General features: G+C 48.6%; 2 protein-coding genes across 3 annotated transcripts in view; both read left to right on the plus strand.

The window, feature by feature from the left end:
• Positions 1-6,954, plus strand: part of LOC126999350 (pregnancy zone protein-like) — a 62,583-nt gene extending 55,629 nt beyond the window's left edge. The window contains exon 28 of the mRNA XM_050861879.1: positions 6,796-6,954. Within this exon, the coding sequence (XP_050717836.1) occupies positions 6,796-6,831 (36 nt within the window). The 3' untranslated portion in view covers positions 6,832-6,954. The remainder of the gene's footprint in view (positions 1-6,795) is intronic.
• Positions 1-12,994, plus strand: part of LOC126999351 (alpha-2-macroglobulin-like) — a 45,675-nt gene that overhangs the window by 13,324 nt on the left and 19,357 nt on the right. The window contains exon 1 of one of the 2 annotated variants that reach the window (XM_050861881.1): positions 10,525-10,677. The exons of the other annotated variant lie outside the window; for it this stretch is intronic. Within the exon in view, the coding sequence (XP_050717838.1) occupies positions 10,607-10,677 (71 nt within the window). The 5' untranslated portion in view covers positions 10,525-10,606. Of the gene's footprint in view, positions 1-10,524; positions 10,678-12,994 lie in introns of those variants that run through there. 2 annotated transcript variants of the gene reach the window in all.

Consider the following 12,994-nt stretch of genomic DNA (forward strand, 5'->3'; position numbering starts at 1 on the left):
GAGAAATTAGTAGGGATGGGAAGGTTTGGGGACATATTGGAACCACTGGAAACTCCATATTAGAACCTTGGTAAGCAGACTAATGCCTCAACACCTCACAGCAACTCTTCAAAACCCCAGTCTGCCTGCCAGTCAAAGCATCTCCCCTTCGCCGGTAACACTCCCGCCGCCCCGCAGGTCCGCGTCACCCTGGAGGACAGCACCGAGTATGAAATCCTGGAGGAGGCGGGGGCCCCAGGCGTGCGGGGGAAGCGCAGCGCCTGTATCCCGCCCAACGACAAGGCGGTGCTCACAGTGAGGGTCCGCCCGTCCGAGATCGCTGATGTGAACTTGACCGTGTCCGCCGCTGTGGATGCCGTGGAGGTGGGAACATGTGGCGCCGGAGCAAACTCTCCGCAGAGAACGTGAGTAGATACCGAGAACATAGACACCTACGAGAACGCGACTTGAAACCAATAATGTACAGTAGGCTTTAGGAATTGAGTCAAATCGAGTTAATAAAACAAGAAGACCAACAGAAACCAAACATATAAAGATAGAATGTAAGTAGAAACCAGAAATACCAGAAACCAGTGTATGGACAATGAATATAAAGACCCTCATGAAAACTAGTCTTGAAAGCAAGTGTAGGGTAGACTTGGGGAACCGAGTCAAATCGAATTCATAAATCTTAAAAAGACCAACAGAAGCCAAACATACCAAAATAAAATATCGAAACAAGAAATATTAGAAGCCAGAGTAGACTAAAAATATTGAGACCCCTTCCAGAATATTAACTGAAACCTGTAGGGTAGACCAAACTTTGGGATGTTGCGAGTAAAACTGCAAGAGTCCAAACTTTCAAGGTCGACAAAATCTAAAGATATAAATATTGAATGTGAAAAGACCATATATATAGACCCTTCGAGGACATAACTTCAGGCCAAAAGTACAGAGTAGACTTGAGGCAGTGTAGAAATCAAAGACGGCTGCCAGTAACTGCTCGCCCCTCCTCTCACACCTCTCTCGTGTTCCCTTCCTGCCACAGCGATGCCCTGATCAAACCCATCAAGGTGGAGGCCGAGGGATTCCTGCGCGAGAAGACCTGGACCAAATATGTGTGCTCTGCCGATGGTACGTCTTGTGTGTTTGTCCCTCTGTCTATGCCATCCTGTCTTCTGTCTTTTCTGTCTATCGTCTTTTTCTGCCTTCCGTCTTTTCTGTCTTCCGTCTTTTCTGTCTTCCGTCTTTTCTGTCTTCCGTCTTTTCTGTCTTCTGTCTTTTCTTTCTTCGGTCTTCTCTCCATCTTCTTCTGTCTTCTCCATCTTGTCTTTTCTCCATCTTTTTCTGTCTTCCTGTTCGTACCCTCCATGTCCAGGTCTGCATTTCCAACCGTTTGCCTGGCACCTAATTCCTTCTTCCTCCGCTGGACAGACTTCGCGCCGGGTCAGACCTCCCTCACCCTCGAGTCCTGGAACTTAGCGCTGCCGGACGTGCTGGTGGAGGGGTCGGCGCGAGGTTGGGTGACGGCCGTGGGTGATCTGCTGGCTTTGTCCCTTGAGGTGATTGACGTGGTTGTGGTTAGGTGGGGCTAGATTATCAACAGTGTCTTTCTTGCGTTCTACCAGTCCTCAGTCTTTCATTCCCCTATAGTTCATCATTCCCCATAGTCTGTCATTCCTGCATCCTATCATTCCTCATTAGTCTTCTTGCATGCTACAGTTAGCTTCCATGGTGACTGATTAACCTGATATGATGATGAGCTCCTGAAGCCACACTCTTTACCCCATCCCTCCCAGAACCTCGGCAGCCTCATCCGCATGCCGTACGGGTGCGGCGAGCAGAACATGATCAACTTCGCCCCCAACATCTACATCCTGCGCTACCTCAACACCACGCGCCAGACCACGCCCGAGGCCACAGAAAAGCTGCTGCGCTACATGAACACAGGTGAGCTGAGCGGCGGCCAGGGGCGAGATTCTCGTAGGATACGTTGATGTAAGCCTACGTTGTCGTAGCTTACGTGGCACTTACAATCACGTAGGGATGCTGATTCTCAATGGAGATCGCAGCGCTGCAGGTCGCAGCTGATTGGTGGAAGACTTGGGGAGCTGCGACGTGACATCATCAGAGTCGCCAGCGAATCACAGTCGCTTCTTGATGTGAGCCAGCCAATCACGAGCCAGCCTCTCGCCCCGCCACCGCGATGAGTAATCCTCCCTCTCAACCATGCTCTCAGCCCACTGACTGCCTCGACGAGAGTTTCTACATACTCATTATATGACGGACTACCCGGCGCCACCTCTGAGCAGATCAAAGTAAACTACACACGTGAAAATAGACAATGTAATGCAATAAATCATTCAGAGTGACACATGGCCAACTCCCCCTGTAATATTCTGATAGTTTGATGTTTCACATATCACTGAATGACTGATCGAACATTTTTTCATCTGTCACCGTTCTCTCATACTTTATGTAGGCTTTTCGAAGCAAAATCATTTAGCCACGGGAAGCAGTGCCAGCAGTCTGGCGACCTGTGTGACTCCAGTATTTTTTTTTTTTTTTTTTGTTTGTTGCCGCGTTGGGTAGGCATCGGTGGGGTGGGGGGATGGTCCCCAAGGGGCTTTCTTGGGGGGGGTGGGGATGTGATGCAGCCCTTCTTCCAGGTGGGGCCTGATGGTCGGCCCAGCCCGTTCTGGCGCAGGCGAGTGTTTATAGTGGCGCCATCTTGCATGTTGAGGGAAGTGTTGCCTTTGTACCTCTGCTGTTGAATGCTCACTTTAATAGATAAATTTACTTATTGAACACATGTTCTTCCTGTTTTCATGTTGGGAAACACTAATTATAATACATTTCATGTAAATTAGGGGGACCTCGAAAGGCTTACGTCTGCACCCGACCCACACGTAACTTACATACACAGTTACGATCACGTAGCGCTTTGAGAATTGCGGTGAAGGGCTACGTCGTCGTAGGTGTGGCTTACGATCACGTAAGTTTCGAAAATCTCGCCCCAGGTACACAGGTGGGAACATTGGTAATTCATAGAGGAGATCTGGACGTTCGTACAGGCGAGATGAATTGCGTCTGGTGGTCAGGGCGAGAAAATTGTGGTTTCTAAATGTCAATGGAAACGGAAACCATAACTTATAAATCGGTTTCGTAAAAATTTTTGTAAGTGGTAACTTATGAATCATTTTTGTACTAGTTTTTGTAGTAGGTTTTCAGTCCTTTCTGTAATAAGTCACGCCCTTGATGACACAGGAACACCAGTAAGACGTAACCTTTCCCAGCATTCTGCAAACCACATTCAGCCATAGTTTGAAAGGAACGTGGCTTATCTAATGATGAACACTGCAGAAAGGGGAGGGGCTTGTTTGCCACATACCTATAAACCGTGTACTTTGCCGCCTGCCTCACCGTCCCCCATCGCCAGGTTACCAGCGCGAGTTGCTGTACCGCCGCAGCGACGGGTCCTATAGCGCCTTTGGCAACGCTGATGACTCTGGGTCAACGTGGCTCACTGCCTTTGTCCTCAAGTCCTTCGCCCAGGCCCGGGACTTCATCCAGGTAAGGCTAAGACTATGTGAAGGGAAGGGAAGGCAAGACCTGTAAAGCCAGATGGTGTTAAGGGTTAAGAAAGAGCATCAAATGGTAATGTGATGTGTTCGTTGATGTTTCAGGTTGACGAAGAGAAGCTGAACGAGACGAAGAGCTGGCTGATGGAGCAGCAGGACACGGAGGGCTGCTTCATCACCGTGGGCAAGATTCTTAACAAGGCCATGCAGGTACGGCCTCAGTAACCACTCATTGGGCCACAATGCCACTAATAAGAGCCTGGACAAAATACTTCAGTGTGATACTCACCAGCGGCGAAATGGGGCCCGAGTATTGGGAGGTGCTGTGTAACTGAACACTAAATATTGTTTGCTTCACAGGGCGGCTTGAGCAACAGCAAGACTCCTGCGTCACTCACCGCCTACGTGCTGGTGGCGCTGATCGAGGCCGACGAGGACCTCACCTCCCAGCCCGTGAACAAGGCCGTGCAGTGCCTCGCCTGCGACATTTCCACCCACCCCTACACCCTCGCCACCAAGGCTTACGCCCTGGCCCTTGCCGGATGCTCCAAGGCCGCCGTTGCCGTGACTGCCCTGCTCGAGGCTGCCGTGGACAACAAGGATGAAATGTACTGGAAGCTGCCAGAGAGACAAGGTACATATATACCTCCTCGGGGAAGTGTTACCTTCATACAGTGACTTAAAGGCTTTGGTAACCTAACTATTCCCAAAAGTCACCTCAGAGGAGCCTTACGCAAATGTTTCCACGCAGGTAACAGCCAAGCCGCCGCCCTGGAGACAGCCGGCTATGCCATCCTGGCCCTCATGACCCTGGACGCCGAGAAGAACGAGCCGCAGGCCAGGAAGATCATCAAGTGGATCACCACCCAGAGGAACGGCCAGGGAGGCTTTTACTCCACCCAGGTGAGGAGGGAGCGGGAATCACAAACCAATTAGAGGGAGGGAAGGTCCAGGGTGACTGCAAGACCCTTAATACATTAACCTTGGCACCCCTGATGGCACAATAACACTTGGCCTCACTCTTCCCACAGGACACCATCGTAGCCCTGCAGGCACTGGCCACCTACGAGAGCTACCAGCACCAGGGGCCGCTCAGCCTGACCGCCACCGTTACGGCCGAGGGCTTGACTCATTCGTTCAGCATCAACGACAACAACAAGCTTCTGCAACAACTGGTGACGCTGCCCACGCTGCCCACCAACGTGACTTTGGACATGCAGGGCGAGGGCTGTGCCGTCATGCAGGTACGTAACTCAACTAGACCTGCATGTTGTCAGTAAATGGCCCACACACACCTGGCCACTCTTCCACAGCTCCCTTAATCACATCACTGTTTGTTACCATCACCCCATTATCTATCACTACAGCACACCACCTTGTAATACCTCTTAACCCCACCCTCCTCCCCTCCATCCACCCTTTAACCATGCCCCGTAACTACCCCACTAACCTCCTTCCCCTGCCGCATCACCACAGTTTCACAACCTTTCACCCATCACTTAACCATGGATTGAATAACTACTGCCACCCCATTACCGTGCCTCATCCCACCTCATAATACTTCACTTTGCACCTTCCACAGTCACAACCCCTTAACCACTTGACCACCAATCCCTTCACCATCTCCACCCAGGCCGTGCTCCGCTACAACATCCCGACACCCGAGCCCAGCGACGCCTTCGACCTCACCGTCAACACCAACACTGCACCCGACCGTCAGTGCGTCACCAAGCGCATCACCGCCTGCGCCTCCTACCGTCTCTCCGACAACTCTTCCAACATGGTGGTGATCGAGGTGGACCTGATCTCCGGCTACATCCCCGAGAAGGAGGACCTCAAGAAGCTGATCAAGGAAGACAAGAACCTGAAGCGCTACGAGGTGGACGGCAGCAAGGTGAACTTCTACGTGAACGAGCTGACGGCCAAGGACACCTGCGTCAACTTCCGGGTGATTCGCGAGGTGGACGTGGAGGAGGTGAAGCCCGGCACGGTGGTGGTGTACGACTACTACCAGCCCGAGTTCTCCGTGTCTAAGGTAAGGCTTTGGTTAGGGCTGGGAAGAGGAGGAGGAGGAAGAGGAGGAGAGCCAATAGTAAGGTTTGAAGAGTCTTCTGATGTTAAGGAAGCGTCGCCTACTTTACTCTTGTCGGAGAACATCAAAATACAATCCATACTTTGGTGTATTTATGCAACAATCCTTTTGTAATGAAGTATTATTCCTGTGCTGCCTGAGTAAAACACTTAAATCCCTTTGATAACACAAAAATACGCTATAATCGAACATTCACGTTACTTGAGGATACCACTGAGCCCTTCTTTGAGAAGGGTTTGCACGTTCTCTTTTGAAGGAGTAACTATTGTAGAACATTTAATCCTGATTCCTTTTTCACTTACTCGTCTGCATCTCACCATATAATATTTTACTTCCAAGTACTCTAAAAAAAACTGAATTTGAGGGGAACGGAATATTTAAAAATGAGATTAAATATATTTATTTCACTGAAATTAAGTGTAGAGAAAGGTTTCTTTGTGACAAAAAAAGATCAATCAAATCCGTTCAGGCATAAGAGTTATGTCCTAACTGGCAGAAAAACAGTATTGAGATATAGGGCATTTACAATTTGAGACGTAGCGGAGCGTGCCATTAAGTCTACGTATTTGGGTTGCCTACTGTCGCAATATTTTTATCTACTTTGCTAATAAAAACCACTTTAGAAACCAGGTTTACCAAGAAACTTTGACTGTTGCCATCATCACAATCATAGTTTAGAAACACACAACTCATTTTCGTCAAATCTCAGAAATTATCGTACATTTCAGTGCGACGCCCCCTTAAGGGTGTGATAAGTCTGAAATGGAGTGTTTTGTCTCGTTTAGTATATTTCGTTTTTTTTTTTTTTGTTGTTGTTAGTGAGATTGTCTCATCCTTTTATCTATTTATTCATTTCCTTCACTTCTGTCTCCTTTCTCCCTCTTCGTTACTCGTGTTTCCTTTCTTCCATCTCCTATTTCAAATCTCCTTCTTAAACTTTCATCAATACTCCATCTTTTTCTGGCTGTAGTATTAACTGTATGAATTTTGTATTGTCCTCATTGTTTTCCCCTCCTACTTTTGCTCATTGTTTTCCCCTCCTACTTTTGCTGGAATGATTTTTAGAATACTCCTTGCATTTTCTAATCCCTCTCCTCCTATAACTTCCATTTTACTATACTAATTGCTTCTTTTCCCCTACAGAGGTACACGCTTCCCCCCAATGATGAGTGTCGTTAAGCACCTGTGGAAAAAGGGCTGGCAGGTGGTGGCGTCCTACCTGTCCACTTCACCTGTCCATGACAACACCTGAAACTACCAGTGGACGGAGAACTGACACCAAGGAGAGAAAATGGACAGGTGGCGAGATCTTACCTGCCCATCTTTACCTGTCCACTATACCTGTAACTAACGACCCAGGAAACGGACGGCATGGACAGGGAATGGACAAAACAAAGCACCACCACCACCACCTCGTTCAGCCCCTATTCAAACCTTTTTATCTTGCACCTTTTTTTCCTACACATCCCTCCACGGACTGACTTAAGAGTATTTTTGTATATGCTCTGTGGATTACAAAGTCGCACCCAAACAGCTTTTTTTCTTCGCTCTCTGCTCACAGATAAATTACTTAATACATACACCCACGCCTTCAGGAAGACTGTGTAGGTAGCGTTAGTGTTTGCGTTCGATGTTGTATGTCTGGCGGCAGTGTTTTTGGTGTTGCCATTTTTATGGCGTTTAAATTAGTGTTTTCCGGTGTTTTGTTCAGTTATAATTCTGCATCACTTTGTTTTGTGCAGTTTTCTCTTGCTTTGTTTGTCTGTTGTCAGTAGCCGCCACAACCACAGGTTACATTATGTAGAGAAGCTGAACCATGTTTTTAGTGTTGTAATAAATAGTTACCATTTAATTATTTCCGGTTTTATATGCTTCCTCACCACTTTGTGTGTGTGTGTGTGTGTGTGAGTGTGTGTGTGTGAGGGAGAGACATTGATGGAGGACACAAAGCACGGGACGAAGTGTGGCTGTGATGAAGGAGAGTTACTGTGACAGTCATGAAGAGAATTGTGTGATGTAAAAAAATCTTAAATGATCGACTACATAAGTAGTCCTGCACATCACACCGCCACTGACCTGTTCTAACGGGCCTCGCAACTATATCATGACGCTGACACACAGCGAACCACACGATACATGCACAAATACGAAGGAGTACTCACCCCTCAGGCGGCGTTGACCATGCTGGTCTCTGTATCATAACAGCCTCCTTGCTGGCTCTCTCCTGCGTGGTGTTCACGCCACGGCTGCTGCATGGGGAGCGTCCTCCGCCGTGGCAGTGCTGTTCAACTCCTTCATGGTGGCGTGGAGGGTCGCGGACCCCAAGGCGCCAACACTAACAAGAGGCATCGCGTTCCGCCACGTGGCCATGGCAGACGCTGCTCACGGCCTGATGCCTCGCCGTCAGCGCCTTCGCCACCTCCGCCAGGCCATGGCGTGCGTGGCGCCCCACGGCCGCACCGCCTCGAAGAAGAGAACACGGGGGCGTGAAGTTGCCCCCTGTCACCAGTCCCACTACATGGCGCCCTACAGGATCAGCAGGCTGTCCACCGCTACCCTGAACTCGGTGATGTCGTTTGACAGGCTGGCCAGCACAGCCGCCACGGGGCGTGGTGAGGACCAAGGTAAGGATAACGTAGCTATCTTTACCTTGGTCAGGAGGAGCAACAGCCACAGACGCGCCGCGGCGACGGCGCCTTCCACAGAATGAGACACACTGGTCAGCGTCAGTGCTCACTGACCCAGCCAAAGAGACTATGTTTTATAGTCTCCTTGGGCCCTGCTGACCCTGCTCACCATCACAACAGAAAACCACCAAACACACCACTACCTCTCACTCCTGACCCACCCCGCGTCACCCCGGCCCAGGCGGGGGCAGGGGGGTGGGGGGTGTCGCGGGGCGGACACAACCTCTACACGCTGAGGCTGAGCCAAGGATTCTCGAGTCTCCTTGGGCTGATCGGGCTCCACAGCCTCGCCCTGATGCTGGCCGCCAGGAACCTCGCCGTGGCCTTGACCTGCATCACAGTCGGTCATCTCGATAAGCACAACTATCACAAAACAGGATCAAACACTAAATTGTCCTTCAACATCTCGACTCAGTGAAGCTTCGAATCTCGTTTGGAAGCTTCACCGCGTTTTCTCTCACCTCTCAGCTTGCTGTTTTCCATGGCAGCCGCGCGTCACCTGCCAGGCTGCATCGCCGCCTTCACCTTCATCCTGATCTCCTTCATGGCAGGAGGAGGAAGTTGAAAGAATAGAATCAATTCGTCTCCTCCTCCGTGTAAGTTCCTGTCATCGCATCACAAACATCCACCGCAGCAGCCTCCCTCACAGCGTTTTCTTTCACGCCGCCACGAGCCCTACGTCACCTCTCCACCGGTGTTCATGCCTGACTGATGGTGAAGGGAAGCTGTGTGTAGGTTTTACACGGTCCCTAACTTGTCGACATAGAAATAACTTGATATAATACCGTTCAACTCTTAGATACTAAAATATTATACGATCAATAAAATGCTAACTTCATGTGATGTCTTTTTGTCCATTTTTGTGCTCTGTATCCTTTGGCAAGAGCATTAGAAGATTGATTGAGTGATTGGTGCTTAATATTTGTTCATTATTCTGTGTAACTTTTCAGCTTTTCTCAAGACATCTAATAACCTTGTGGCTTCAACTATCTTCACTTTAATTAATCAGGGAGGGTTGGCAGTAAATAAAATCCACCTCTGAGAAAAATGCAAAAAGTTTATTGTTGAAAAGTTTAGTATAAAAAATAATAGTCTTTTACAAAGTTATGACACACAACGTTAGATAAGTTTGTGTTATATACCCTTCCGGAACCCCACTCTGAGAACAGACCAGCGGAAACGAGTTAGAAGCGAAACAATAATTGGAATGCTGACAGGAGACGGCCGTGAGAGCGACTGTAAACCCTTATATGAAGACACGTGAACGAGACACAAAAATGAGAGTAATGATAATAATAATATACCGTATGTTACATTAGGACAGACGCCCGTGTGATGGCAAAATATAAACGATAAGGGAAGAAAAGTATTAATTGCAGAACAGAACACAACGATAACCACATCCTGTATTTATATTTATAGGTTCATAAGTTAATGATAAATGATGGATTATAAAGAATGGGAGTAGGGATATTAAAGGAGAGGAGAGGGAAGGATGAAAAGGAAGAGTTAAAATCGAAAGGGAAAGGTAACAAAGATGGAAAGGGAATGATGAAATGGAAGAGTAAAATTGAAGGGACAAATGAATGTTAGTGAAGGAAGGAAGTAGGGATATTAAGGGGAAAGGGAACGGTGAGAGGAAGACTGACACCAGAAAGGGAGATCATAAAAAATGACGAAATAGGAAATGTATTTAATGGACGGGCCTTGGTAGCCTACGATTTGCGTTACATCGTCGGCGTATGTTATGTTTTTTCCCGGTGGTAGGGGTCGGTATGTCTCTAGTGTATATGGCAAAGAGCGTATGGGATAACACGCTGCCCTGAGGGACCCCGCAGCGTAGGTCAAAGCTGTCGCCTAGGTGTTTTTTAACTCTAAAATCCTTCTCTTCTCTCCTCACCCCTTCCCTTATCATTCCCCTCCCTTCCCCACCCCTTCCTTTCCCTTCATTATCCCTCCAACTCCCCTACCCTTATCTTCCTCCTCCGCTTCTCCTACCCTTCCCATCTTCCCTCTACTCCTTTCTCCTCATGCAGTGCCTCCCCTCCCTTATTCTTCCTCCTTCCTCCTCCTCATCTTCCTTCCCGTCTCCTCCTCTCTTCCGCTATCTATATCCTTCCTCCTCTTCCTCCTCCTCCTCTCCTGCTCCTACTCCTCCTCCTCCGTGGACGGCTAGTGGAGGGCTCGCACTAGTCACCTAACTCTCCGCCCGGTCGTCCACCTGGTAGGTCCTCCGCTCACCTGCTCCTCGCGTTACCTGTCCAGCCATGGCGAGTCCGAAGGTGTCGCCCGCCCTCCTCTTCACCCTGTTCCTGGCGGCCCCGGTGTTCATAAGGGGGTGAGTACGTGAGGGTTTTTGTGGTTTATTTCATTATTTCGATCCTTAGTTTTATTGTACTGTTTTATGGGTTTTGTTTCGTTCGGTCACGTCGTTACATAGAGGCTGCGTACGTTATTATCGTGGCCTCCAGGCTCCGGCTCCGCCTCTCAAATTTTCTAGTAGGCGACATCTGCCACCTCCTACCCGATGACAACTGTCCTCTTGCTGTGACTGCCTAAATACTCTCAGTACGCGACTTTAAAGCTCCGCCCACGTGACATTTTTTTTCTTTTTACAGCAAAGGAAACAGCACAAGGGCACAAAAAAGAGGAAACAATAAAAAAAAAGCCCGCTACTCGCTGCTCCTGTAAAGAATCCGAAGAGGTGGCCGAAAGAACAGTCAATTACGTGAGAAGAGGTGTTCTGATATCTTCCCCTTGAATGAGTTCAAGTCGTAGACAGAGGGAAATACAGTCAAAGGAAGATCGTTCCAGAGATTACCAGCGTGAGGGATGAAAGAGTGAAGATGCTGGTTAACTCGTGCGTAAGGGATTTGGACAGTAAAGGGATGAGCTTGAGTAGAAAGTCGTGTGTGGCGGGGCCGCATGAGAGGTGGGAGGCATGCAGTTAGCAAGTTCAGAAGAGCAGTCAGCGTGAAAATATCGATAGAATATAGAAAGGGAGGCAACATGGCGGGGGAATTTGAGAGGTAGAAGACTATCAGTAAGAGGAGGAGAGCTGATGAGACGAAGAGCCTTAGACTCCACTCTGTCCAGAAGAGCTGTGTGAGTGGAGCCCCCCCACACGTGAGATGCATACTCTATACGAGGGCGGACAAGGCCCCTGTATATGGATAGCAACTGTGCGGGGGAGAAGAACTGGCGGAGAAGATACAGAACGCCCAACCTCGAGGAAGCTGATTTAGTAAGAGAGGAGATGTGAAGTTTCCAGTTAAGATTTTGAGTTAAGGATAGACCGAGGATATTTAGTGTTGAAGAAGGTGACAGCTGGGTGTTGTCGAAGAATAGGGGATAGGTGTTTGGAAGATTGTATCGAGTCGATAGGTGGAGAAACTGAGTTTTTGAGGCATTGAAGGACACAAGGTTCCTTCTATCCCAATCGGAAATGATACCAAGATGTAATGTGAATATTATAATGTACAAGGATGTTTATAAACACGTCGGTGCATATGTTGTGCTTAGGAGGTGCTCCTTGCCGTGGGAACGGTGTTGATTCAGCAAGCCTGCTGCACCGGATCCCTCCTGCACCGGCGAGAAGCCGGCAGATATTAGCGGGCGGCGGGCGAGAGCAGAGGACTGCTCGGGGTGTGCGTACGACTCCTCCACAAATCCTGTACTATTCTGAGAGACTGTTAATATAGTTAAAAAGCAAATATAACTGTTTAAGTCAACCAGAGAGAGAGAGAGTAGATTAAGTAACTCAAAGTGAATTTAACGGCTCCGCTCGGCCAACACATAATACATCTCACTTAAGTAAAGGCTATTGTGTTATCTCAACCACTTCAATCAACTGGAGAAAGCAGGCAACGGTACACCGGACCTGACGTGAGATAACAGTTCGCGCCTTAAACATAAACACTTAAAAACAGCCAACAAAAAGGCTAACAAAGGTCTGAGGTTAAGCGTTCTGCAGCCTCCAGCCTGGAGTCATGTAATTTCTGGTGAGAGGGTCTTCTGTTTAAAGAAGTTGAATAATGCAGAGTGGAGTCATCAGCCTATGAATGGATAGGACAGTTTGTTATAGAAAGAAGATCATTGATGAATAATAGGAAGAGAGTGGGTGATAGAACAGACCCTTGTGGAACACCACTGTTGATAGGTTTAGGAGAGAGAGAGAGAGAGAGAGAGAGAGAGAGAGAGAGAGAGTAGGGGAAGGAGAGGGCATGGGGCAGGTCACGTGGGCGGAGCTCTAAAGTCGCGTTTTGAGGGTATTTAACCAGTCACAGCATGAGGACAGCTGTTATCGGGTAGGAGGTGGCAGATTAGTTTGAGTAAGAGGTGGGAGATGAAGTTTATGAAAGAAGAAAAAGAGGAGATCGTGAGCACAGGAGGCAAAAACCAGAAAAACAAGGGGACGAGCACTGGAGTTTATTCATGGAAGGAGAGAAAAAAAGTAGGAAAGAACAGGAGAGGTCATGAGCCTTGGAGGAGGAAGAGGAGGAGGAGGGACTTTCGTGGAAGGAGGAAGGTCACCTTGAAACCTGCTTGGCGCAGGTATATGCAGGTGTGTGTCTGTTGCTATTTGCTTCTTCTCACCACACCTGTGGGTTTGTTTACACCTGGCTGTGGCCGCGTGCGTTGATGCCACACTTCCA

Source organism: Eriocheir sinensis, chromosome 16 (genome assembly GCF_024679095.1).
Source record: "Eriocheir sinensis breed Jianghai 21 chromosome 16, ASM2467909v1, whole genome shotgun sequence".
Taxonomy (NCBI): domain Eukaryota; kingdom Metazoa; phylum Arthropoda; class Malacostraca; order Decapoda; family Varunidae; genus Eriocheir; species Eriocheir sinensis.